The sequence below is a fragment of the Ziziphus jujuba genome, chromosome 4 (assembly GCF_031755915.1).
Source record: "Ziziphus jujuba cultivar Dongzao chromosome 4, ASM3175591v1".
NCBI classification, from domain to species: domain Eukaryota; kingdom Viridiplantae; phylum Streptophyta; class Magnoliopsida; order Rosales; family Rhamnaceae; genus Ziziphus; species Ziziphus jujuba.
In genome coordinates, this window is record NC_083382.1 from 5,599,836 (window position 1) to 5,612,336 (window position 12,501).

General features: G+C 35.0%; 1 protein-coding gene across 1 annotated transcript; it reads left to right on the top strand.

Moving 5' to 3' along the window:
- LOC132803509 (uncharacterized) lies at positions 1–738 on the top strand. Its single transcript, XM_060816700.1, has 2 exons — positions 1–316; positions 446–738. The coding sequence occupies exons 1-2, from the start codon at positions 1–3 to the stop codon at positions 736–738; spliced, it is 609 nt and encodes a 202-aa protein (XP_060672683.1).
- Positions 739–12,501: the final 11,763 nt, after the last annotated feature.

Genomic DNA, 12,501 nt, shown 5'->3' on the forward strand with positions numbered 1-12,501 from the left:
ATGGCTGATTCTTCTTCTACTTCTTTGACTGATAACCAAACCTTTGATTTTGCCAATTTAGTTTTCCTCAATGTAGCTACTCAAGCACCTATTTGCCTTTCTTCTGATAATATTTTTACTTGGAAAGCTCAGTGGGATGCCCTTCTTTATGGCTATGCCCTCACTGGTTATATTGATGGCTCTCTTATGTGTCCACCTTCCTCTTCCAATGTGGCATATATGTATTGGACTCGACAGGATCAGCTTCTATATGGGTCCCTATTAGCATCCTTGTCTTGTGATCTTGCTCCCATGGTTGCCTCGGCTAAAACTTCACGTGAATTATGGACTAAACTTTCTCTCACATATCCCAAGCCATCTATGGCTCGCATCATTAGACTTCAAGAATGACTTGTCAAACCTCAAGGATCTCGCAATATCACCCCTTATATGTTTGATATCAAAGGAGCAGCAGATGAGCTAGCCTTACTTAATGCACCTCTCAAAGATGAAGAAATCACTATTTATGTTATCAATGGCTTAAATTCTGATTTAAAAGAAATTTCTGCAGCACTTCGTTCCAGGGACACTGAAATTTTTTTTGAACACTTACATGAAAGGCTCTTGGAATATGAGGCATATCTTCACAAGACCGGTTCTCAAATCAGTGATGATGCCGTTGCTGTAGCTCATGTTGTAAACCATACCACCTCTTCTTCTGGTTTTAATCTTAACTTCTCCAGGAAACCAGGTTCTTGACCTCTCCAATCCTATTTTCCTTCATCTTGCAGTAATCATTCTCCTGGTTTCTCTAGAAATTATTGGGGCAAGTGTCAGTTTTGTGATAAACTTAGACATACTGCCAAGTTTTGCCCTCACCTGCAATAGCAATGCTCCTCCATCCCTCAACCGGGTTTGCTTCCCACCCTAAGGTCTGGACCGAAACCTCATGCTTTTTATTCAGCACCATCACCACCGGCTTCCTTCTCTTCTTCTTAACCTTCTTCCCCAGCATCTTGGTTGCTTGATTCTGGAGCCTCCCATCACGTCACTAATGACCTTCATAATTTATCCTCTCATTTAGACTATGATGGTACTGATGAGATCATGGTTGGTAATGGATATCCAATGGGGGTGACTCTGCTTCTAGGACCAAATAGAGGAGGGGTTTATGAATGGCTCTCTTCCAAACAATCTTTCTCTTCATCACCTGTTTCGTTCTCTAATGTCAAGACCTCTTTGCAGAATTGGCACAGTCATCTAGGCCATCATTCGAATAAGATTTTAGGTAGTTTGCTTTCTAGATTTTCCTTACTAGTGTCTTCATCTGGCTGTTTTAATTGTAATCATTGCAAATACAATAAAGCTCATAAGCTTCCTTTCCATGTTTCTTCTATGACCAGCTCTCAACCCTTACAATTGATTTATTAGATGTTTGGGCCCTGCACCAATAATTTCCATTGATGGGTTTAAATATTATGTAATTTTTGTTGACCACTATACAAAATATATATATGGTGGTTTCCCATGAAGAACAAATCTGATGTGTACTCTATTTTTTTAAACTTTAAAAACAATGTTCAAATTTTTTTTTCAAAAACAAATAATCTCCTTTTATTCTGATAATGGAGGTGAATTTATTAAACTTAAACCATTTTTTGACCAAGCTGGAAATACCCACTTTCTTACTCCTCCTCATCCACAAGAACATAATGGGTATGCAGAAAGACGTCATAGACACATTAGGGAAACTGGGTTGGCTCTATTGTCTCATGCAAGATTGCCATTAAAATTTTGGACCTACAGTTTTAGTACTGCTGTCTATTTGATCAATAGATTACCAACTCTAATTCTTTATTTTAAATCTCCCTTTGAAATTATTTTTCAAAAATTGCCTTCTTATCACCATTTAAAAATATTTGGTTGCCTTTGTTATCCTTGGATTCAACCTTACTCTTGTCATAAACTTGAACCAACCTCCAAACCGTGTGTGTTTTTAGGATATCAAAAAATCAAAGTGCATATCTCTGTTTTGATTTTTCCTTGAAAAAAATGTTTATCTCTAGCCACGTCACTTTTGTTGAGTCTGTTTTTCCATTTTCACAATTAAAGTCTTGCTTACCCGTTTCCACTGATGAGTCCACCTCACAATGGACTCTTCCACTCACGTGTTCCCCTCACATCATGCTTCCTTTTTCCTCCAATCAATCTTCTCACCTAACCCCGTGACTTCACTCATCATCCTATTCAAAATTCCACTTCTACTCTACCTCAATCACGTGAACGTTTTTCTATTCCTACTATTCAAAATTTGACTTATACTCTGCCACAATCACGTGAACCTTTGTCTATTCCTACTATTCAAAATTTGACTACTCCTCTCCCACAATCATGTGAATCCTCTTCACCTTTATCCTCTCATCCTCCTCCTTCCCTTCTTGACACCCAACGCCCATCTCTTCCTCTCTTTGGTCTACAGCATGCGTCAGTCCCTCATTGTGACATATCCTTCACACCATCTTTTTCCAATGGTGAGCACCTGCCACGGTCAACTGTCAATGCACCAGGTAGAACACATGTCATGTGTACCAGGTCCATGAACAACATTTTCAAGCCAAAATCATTTACCAATTTCCTTGTTGCTGTTTCTCCCTCTCAAGAATAAGAACACCATTCAGTTAGTCAGGCCCTGAAAAATTCTAACTGGACCAAGGCCATGACTTCCGAATATGATGCATTACTTTAAAATGGAACTTGGGAATTAGTGCCTCCAATTTTGAAATATAATCTTGTTGGCAGCAAATGGGTGTTTTGAATTAAACGCAATCCTGATGGTTCGATTAGTCGATACAAAGCTCGCTTGGTTTCTAAAGGTTATAATCAACGTCTAGGTATTGATTACTCAGAAACCTTTAGCCCGGTCATTAAGCCCGCAACTATCAGACTTATTTTGTCTATTGCTCTATCTCAAAACTGGTCTCTTCGACAATTAGATATTAACAATGCCTTTCTTCGTGGCAAGTTGAGTGAAGAGGTTTATATGTCTCAACCTCAAGGCTTCATTGATCTGAGTAGGACTTCTCATGTCTGTAAGTTAAAAAAAGCGATTTACGAATTAAAACAGGCACCTCGGGCTTGGTATATGGAGTTAAAATCTTTTCTTCTCTCCTATAGGTTTGTCAATTCTCTTTCAAATACATCTCTCTTTATTTACGACAGATCAGGTGTGACTCTTTATTTATTGATATATGTTGATGATATCATTTTAACGGGTAACATTGCTTCTTCTTTATCTAATTTTGTTTAACCTCTCTCTCGGAAATTTTCTCTCAAAGATCTTGGACCATTAAGCTATTTTTTGGGTGTTGAAGTCCATTCCTCTTCTTCTGGTCTTCTCCTTACACATACCAAGTATATTACAGATCTTCTTGAGTATGCTGGTATGATGAATGCCAAGGTTGTCATAACTCCTATGGCCACCTCATCTCCTCATCTGCTCCACGATGGAACCGACTTGACCGATGCAACTCAATATCGTCAGGTAGTTGGCGTTTACAATATCTTTCTCCCACTAGGCCTGATATTCATATTTCTTATTCTGTTGGCTCAGTTTATGCACAAGCCCACTGACAATCATTGGACATCCGTTAAACGTATTCTTCGATATCTTAAGGGAATAAGCACTTTTGGTCTTTTGCTGTAGTGATGCTGATTAGGCGGGAAACAGGGATGATAGTACTTCTACATCTGCCTATGTCTTATTTTTTGGCTCAAATCTTATCTCTTGGGCATCTAAGAAACAAATGACAGTATCAAGGTCCTCAATAGAAGCTGAGTATCGGTCTGTAGCAGCAACAACATCTGAGTTGTGTTGGCTTCGATCTTTGCTGCGTGAATTTCAAATTTCTTTTCCACAGGTTCCTGTTATTTACTGTGACAATGTTGGTACAACTTATATCTGTGCCAATCCTGTTCTTCATTCTAAAATGAAACATGTCAAGGTTGATTTTCATTTTGTTCGGGAGAAAGTCACGAGTGGTGAATTGTGGGTATGTCATGTCTCTAGCAAAGAGTAGCTCGCTGATGCCCTCACCAAGCCGCTGTCCAAGCAACGTCTGCACTTTCTTCGGCCCAAGCTTAGTGTTCGTTCCACTGCCACTAGCTTGAGGGGGCATAATAGAGATAGAGCAGGAGATAAAGCAGCCTCCTCTATTTCCGAAGTCTATCTATCATTTGTATTTTGAATATAGGCTATCTTGTATTTTGAATATTGCACGATGTTTATCTTTAACAATATTCTTGTTATTACAACTTGTATTTAAGGGTCTCTTTTAACAAATAATAAATATCTTTTTCCATCACTCTATCAGTTTATTTAGATAAAGTATAATCAACTTGCAACTCAAGTGTTTCTAGATATGGAAGGTTGCATATGTAATCTGGAACTTTGTGATTCTCAGTCCTATATTTGGTTATGGTCAAATGTCTTAGAAAGACAAGTTTTGTTATTTCTTCTAGAATTGAACTTGTTTGCTCTACATCGAAAAGCCTCAGCACCTGGATAAACTTGGAGCCTTTGTAAATCCATTCCCACTGCTCTTCTAGAAAATCACCACCTTGGCAAAAGAAAAACAAAGAACGAGCAGATGATGTATCGCAAGCATTCTGAGAAATTATATATCCAGTAGTGTTGCAATTGACCAAAAGTCTTTGAGGCTTTATGGGGAATGATGATGAAAGGTTATTGGCTTTTGAATGAACATAAAAAAACTTCTCTTGGACACTAACTTTAATGCAAAGGTCTCGTAGTAGATCATGGATACGACATGTTTCTACTCTTTTCCTTCATTTCCCCTGCTTGCTACTTGGATCAAGCTTCGATCAATGAGCTCATCTAAGTAATCTTCCGCTACATCAATCACCTTTCTTTTTCCAATGCAGTGTACAAATCTCATAGAAATCCACAATCTCATTAAATCTCGTGCTCCAATCTCATAGTCTTCCGGAAACATACCCAAATATAGAAAGCATGGTTTCAACTCGGGTGGCAAGTGATCGTAACTCAATGCTAGAATTCTAAGCATGGTGCAGCTCTCTTATCCGTTAGGTAAAGGGTTACACAATAAATAAATTTGGACCGTACTTCATCATCTATCTTGTATATTTCATCAAATCTTGTCACATTAAGACACTTTAATATATCAAAAAGCAAATTTCTGAATTTGTATGCTTCAGACACATTGACCCATGCGCAACAATCAAAAAGGTTCTAGACATGGGTATTATTATAAATTTTTTTGGCAAGAGTGGTCTTTCCCAAACCACCCATGCCAACAATGGAAACGACATCAAGTTTTTTATTCTTTACGTAATGAGTAAGTAGACTAACTAGTTTTTTTTTTTTTTTTTTTTTGGCTCATGGACGAAGCCTACCATATCATCTTCCTTAACATTTCTCCTCATCTTTTGAAGTCGTTGTCCTGTCTTTGTCGCCGCAGTAGCACCATCACCACTTGATTCAGCTTCGCTGATGCCGTATGTTGCTTTATTAGCATAATATTTCTTATTTTGGCCTTGATGCTTGTTGTTTTAGTTGCAACTTCATGGATCGTTTTGGCGTGGATGGGCAAACCAACCAATTTGCTCACCAGGTTCACTCTGCTTTGACTCAAGATCTGATCAGCCATATATGTGTCTATAACATCCTCAGCTTCAAGAGCAACATTACTGATTTGGTCAACTATCTCTTTTACAACATGGTTACTGGTCTGCTTCCCTACTGAATCTTTGAGGAAGGCATTCATGACTCTCAGATCATCTTTAAGTAAATCAACTTCAACTTTCGCTCCAGAAAGTAAATTTGCTTCATATGTGACATGGTTGATCAAACCTTCTAAGACAACAAGAGTCACAATTTCAACTATTTTAATTATATATATATATAAAGTAGTTCTACGGTACGGATTGGTTCGTATGCGGAAAAAGCATGGGCTTTACTGTGTACGTTGTGTACATATACACAGCAAAATCGACTTTTTTTTTTTTCAAAAAATATCGGTTTTGATGTGGTTCGTACCATAGAATTTACATATATATATATATATATATATATATATGGGTTTATCTCTTGAGTTTTGATGATGATGATCCCTCTTACAACTTTTACAGGAAACTCACAAAGGTGTAAATGAAAGATATTCGTGAAAAATAATTGAGGAAAGGGCAATTAAAGGAGGCAGAGGTGAGAGGGTTGTATAAACTGAGAAAGAGAGATACACCTAGGGTTAGAGGAACAGAGAGAAGAAGCTACAAGCATATTAATTTGAGATTCATGTTCCAAGTCAAACTAGAGTCTTTCCACCAGTTCTTTTCTTTATTGGTTAAGCAGCTAGCTTTTCTTTCTTTTTTGAGTGGAAAAGACAACAGTTAGGTTTTCTATTAAGCTGTGCCTTGTTGTATAAGTATGATTTTTTTGATCCTCCAAGATGGCAAGATACATGTATAACTTATAGGCCTATTGATAATAATTATGATGCAAATAATAGTTAGTTTTACTAATTGTACCTCCAAAACAAGTCTTTCAAGCATTAATGTAAAATATTAAGTATGGGTTGAGTTTGGTTTAGGTACACAAAAAAAACCCAAAAAAAAAAAAAGATTTTAGATACATATATTTAATGAGTTCAATTGATAAAATAAAAATGCCAAGCAAAAAGGTCTTTAATATATTGTAAATTACAATGCTTTTATTTATATATTTAATTAATTAATAATTTATATATTTTTTACACCTTAAAAATTAGGGATGGTAATTCGTTTTGACTGATTGTGTTTGTGCCAATCGGATTGACTGTTTAATCTATTTTAATATAATAATACTATTATTTATATTATTTTATTATTTTTTACATAATAATACATTAAATTATATATTTATATATATCCTTAATTTTAATTTTTTAAGTATTAATTTAACTTATTACGTACATTAATCTATTAGTGACCCATTAGTGATTAAGTCCATTAGTATGGAAGATTTTATTACTTTAAGTGATTAATTTATCCAACATTTATTTATTGAAGTTTTACTGTAAGAGAAAAACTTATTAAAAGTCAATAGTAAATTTATTTGTTAGTCTTTGGATTTGAAATTCAGAGACTTTATGAATTAAGAAAGGTTTTGTTTGAAAAATAACCACCCCACTAACCCATTTTTGAAAAATAGCAATTTTTTTGAAAAAGTAGCCCACTTTTTACTCGCTGGACAAAAATACCCTTTCATAATGGTTTTTGTTCTTTTTTTTTTCTTTTTTTTTTCCCCTTTCTCTATCAAAACACTTCTTTTTTTCTTTTCTTGTTTTTGTTTGTTTGTTTTTTTTTTTTTTTCTTTTCTCTTCCTTCGAATCGATCAACTCATCTAGGTTTCTTTCTACTTTCCCTTTCTTTCCCTTTCGAAAACTCGATCATTGTTGCCACCCAAAGACAGAGGAGAGACACACCATTGTCAGCTATACTCCAATCTGTCGTTTGTCGCTGCCACCATCGTCGCACCACCATTGTCGTCAAAGTTGATGAGAATTCCAGTTCGAGCGGTTCCTCTCGATTTGTCTATACTTTCTTAAATGTTGTCGTTCTCGGTAATGTTGTGAGTGAACCTCGTCCTTTTCTATGTTATCACCGCTTTTCTGGTTTCCATACCATAAATTATTGATGCTATTTTTTATTTTTATTTTTCTCTCTTAGCTTTGATTCATTTTCGTGTTAGTATAGTAGTTTGGGTGGTTGGGTCTTTATACTTTCAGAGAGCACAAATTGATTTATTAGAATTTGGTTGGATTTGCTTTTCTCTTTTTAATGTATAGATCTTTGAATCTGGTTTGTGGTTGGATCTTTGGCTATGTTGGTTCATGTGGTTAGGATTGATAATTGCTTCGATTTTGAGGTCGATTCTTCATACGAAATTTGTCTTGTTGGTGAGGAACTGAGGACTTAAGAAAGGAAATGGGTCATTGCAGTGGAAGATAGCTTCGAACTTGAGGACATCTTATATTTTCTCCTACTCATTTGATTTCAGAGTTTTTTTTAGTATAGTTTTGTTTTGTTTTATTTTGTTTAGTTTAGGATTTTTTTTTTTTAATTTTCAGTTTTTCAGGAATTAAATGTTGTTGCCTTCCGAGATAGTTGGATAGCACAACTTGTTTTGTCTATTGAATTGTAGACTTGGTCTTTGCATGGAAAATGATATCAAATGGGTCCAACCATTATATTATGATCTTTTCCCTCTTTTTATAAGTACCAATGCTCACATTGGTGGTTCTATGAAACATTGAAGTTTTTTTTATATATTTTTCCTTATGAACTGTGAGGAGCTATTTGATGATTAGTCTATATTGCAAAGTGTTAAATCTTAACAATTTTATTACACTGGTTGTTCTCTTAACTATTTGGAGATCCTTATGTATCTTCTTTGAACATTTTTTGGTGCTCATAATGTTCAAGGTGCCAGTAAATCAATAGTTTTGAACAGTCTAATTGGACATTCTATTTTGGTACATTGAATTTGTATTTTAAGAGTGGGATCCTTTGTTATTATTTTTTCTATCTGCTAGGACTGCGTAGAAGTTTCTTCTTTATTCTGAAGTTTTATTTCTCATTTACTTTCAGCCAACTGGTGAAAATGGTGCAACTCGGGCTCCCATAAGCATTGATTTACAGAGGGATGGTTCTTTGAGCAGCAAATTATACAAGAAGTGGACGTTGGTTGGTGCATTGACTGCATCAGGACAAGGAAGTTACTTCCAAGATCCCAAATGATGAAAACAAGCATCATTTCTTCTATGAGGTGGTTTTGGCTGTGGAGTCTAGATGAGATTTCAGTACAAGATGGATGATTTACATAAATACTTAAATTATTGGGTACTGATATAAGCTTAGATTATTGGCTCGACTTCATTGCAATTTTTTTTTTTTTATTTTTATGTAAGCAACTAGGTGCTATATTGCAAGAAGTGAACTTTGTTTTTTTTTTTTTTTTTTTTTTTGGATTTATATAAATCTTTTGATTATATTTTTCATAGACAATATTAAAGCTCATTTACCAATTGAATCAGATTTAATTACTATTTTTTTTTCCCTTAGCCTTGGTTTCAAAAAGAGTTGTAGGATAGAAAGTCCAACAATAGTTCCCAAAGGAATCAGGTAAATGTCAAATTATATTTATTGCTTTTATTTCTGCTTCTTCTTCTCCATCTCTAACCATGTTTATAATATGGTAATTCAGAAACTTAATTTGAAAAATGATATTTGCTTAAACACAATTTTAACATATACGATATTTTGTGACTTATCATGATAATTGCTTATTTGTGATCCATAGTTTGGAGGTGGGGATGGTTTTATATTTCTATTAGTTATGTATTTATGTTTACTGCAAAGAAAATGAAATCCATTGTTAGTGGCACATATTTCTGCATTTAGGCTAATATTGTTCCTATATTTGTTAGTCGTCTTATGCATCTGCTAGTGTCTTATATTTGTTATGATCCTTTTCCAAACAATTTTATGCTCAATTGGCTTTGCAAACCAATCTCAACAAAGTTAGCATGCAAATTATTCTTAGAGTTTAAGATTAGAGATAAATAAGTGCTTCCCCTTTAATGAATCATGCAATCCTCTATTAATGATAATCCTATGCTAGACCTACTATGGCTTGGGCTCGCAATTTTTTTTTTTTTATATCAAAACTGAAAGAGGAATTATTGATAAGTTAGATATATTGAGAGAATAGGCGAGTTATGTTATAAGACCTACCCATTATACAAGAATAAAATTAACTCATTTTAGTTTAATTGAGAAATATATAAATATTTAAGTTTTTTACTAATATTGATTTTTTATTTTTTTAGCACTAAAGGAGCAAGTGATGGATCAAGCAGAAAATTGAAGCACAAATTTTGAGATCGTATAGTTGCAAATGACTATTGAGAAAATTATAAAAATAAGGATTAGAAGCTCTCACAAACACCCCCCCCCCCCACACACACACACATACTCACAAAGATAAAGAAAGAGAGAGAGGGAGAGATAAAGAGATAGAGAAGCATTGGTGGTGGTTTGTCTTCCATTAATGTAAGTTGCTGTTTTGAACAAAATAAAAAATGTTATGCAAGTTGATGTTGCATTAATGCATTAATATTGAATACGGTATGATTTGAAGGTACAGAGTCACTCCTAGAATGAAGCCATTATGGGAATAAGTGATCTGCAATGCAAGTGATCTAAGCCTTCGAAAATAAATGACCGACATTAAAAAATGGAGTTTTTAAAAAATTTGCACTGTAAAGCATAATGTAATCCTTAATATCTTTCTGTATGGGTTGTTTTGTTGCAGTGGTGACTGTGGCATTTTTACACTCAAGTCCATGGAGTTTTACATGCTAAATTACCATTGACTTTCAGACAAGATGACATAGAGTTCTTCAGGAGGAAGTATGCTTATGAGGCTTACAACAAAGAACTAAGCATATGAGCTGGGTGGTGATGCATTTTTCTAATAGATTTTCCTCAAAGCGGAAATTGTTTTCCTCCTGTTGGAAAATTTTTCCTCCAAGTGTAAATATTTTCCTCTAGTCGGAAATCCCATATGGAGGTCAATTAAAGCTTCTAGATAATTTTCCCCAGGCGGAAAATTTTTCCTCCAAGTGGAAATCGTTTTCCTCCTATTGGAAAAAATTTCCTCCAAGCTGAAATTGTTGAATAATATTTACTCCTATCGAAAACTAATTTCCTCCACTTGGAAAATCAATTTCTAATAGATTATTTAAGTTAATAGTGGGGTAAAAATATTGAAAGTGGAGACAAATATTATATAAGATGAAGATGGGTTTAACAAAAAATGTATTGACGTTTAAAATCAATAACCATTTAAAAGAAAAGAAAAATGATATATATATTTTTTTCTTTTCAAAATCATTTGGACATTTCATAAAATGAGATATAAACTAAAGATTTAAAATCGACTTCAGAAAGCCTCTTTTCATTTGGGATTAAATTAAAAAAAAAAAAAATTTGCTAATAAATCTTCCACCGTCGAGTAGAAAATATAATATCCAAGATAGGAAATAATTATTAAAACATATTAAACCATAACACTAAATTAAAACTTCCTAATTCGAAGCATAAGACAATGGATTCGTACATCTCTGCCTATAATGTCCAACACCACCACATCGGCTACATCTACGTCTAATAACATCTTCACCTTCGGATGGTGTGCGTTGTATCCTCGGCCTACTGGCTCGCCTACGTGTCCATCTCGGTGGAAGAACAATATGACTTGCCACGTCATCCGGACCATGCCACTGTTTTTCATCTAACACTGGGTAAATGGACTCAGCATAAGTTGCACGATATACATCCGCGGTATAGTAATGAGAACACATGTCATAAGGAGTAATTTTGCGTTCTCTGTAAGCGGAAATACAATGATCACAAGGATATTGATCAAGATCGAATACTTTTCATGAGCATGTTTTTGTTTGGAGATTAATTGTACCCCTCAAACTCCCACCTTCCACAAGAAATTCATGCATATTAACGGCTTTCACACGTAGTTCGATAGACTCCAAATTTCAGAGTTTGAGTTGCTCTTTCATATGGACAGTCACATGCTTCATCGATTTTGCACCTGCAATACGTCGCTCATAAAACCACCTTTGCAGTAAATCCCATATGTGATCAATTAATGCTACTATTGGCATCTCTCTAGCATGTAGAAAAATACCATTCAAGCTTTCTGCAATATTGGTAGTCATGATAGTGTACCTTCTACATGGAGAAAGAGAACGTGCCCACCTTGTAGGGTCACATGATCGAATGTACTGGGCAGCCCTACTATTTTTTGCCTCAATTTGCCTCATATAAAACTCAAAATTTTCAACCAAAAATGCACTAACTGTGAGCATGAAACATTGTATTATTGTGTCATCTTTCGCATATCCATTTGCTTTAATAATTCTGCTTATATGGTATGTGCACAGCGCATGGTATGCATTGAGAAAAACTTTGCGTAATGCCTTTTCAATAGCACGGTGTCTATCACTTACAAACACCAAATCCTGAAAATCTCCAATGGCATCCTTAAGGTTTTGGAAAAACCATGTATATGCTTGCTCGTTCTCTCCATCTCCAACGCCGAAAGCCAAAGGATATATTTGCTTATTGCCATCCATGCCCGATGCAATATACATGTACCCTTTGTATTTCCCTTTCAATGTAGTCGCATCAACAACCAACATGGGTCTTATGTAGGATATAAATCCCTTAATGCTTGCTCCAATCGCCATAAAGAAATATACAAAATTGTTATTATCGTCTGTTTTGGTACGTATAAGAGTCCTAAGGTTCTTCGACATTAACTCATAATAGTAGGCAGGAAACTTAGCAAAATTCTCCCATGGAGATCCCCTAACACTGTTAAGTGCATACTCTTTACCTCTCTATGCTTTTTTGTAGCTTATATTT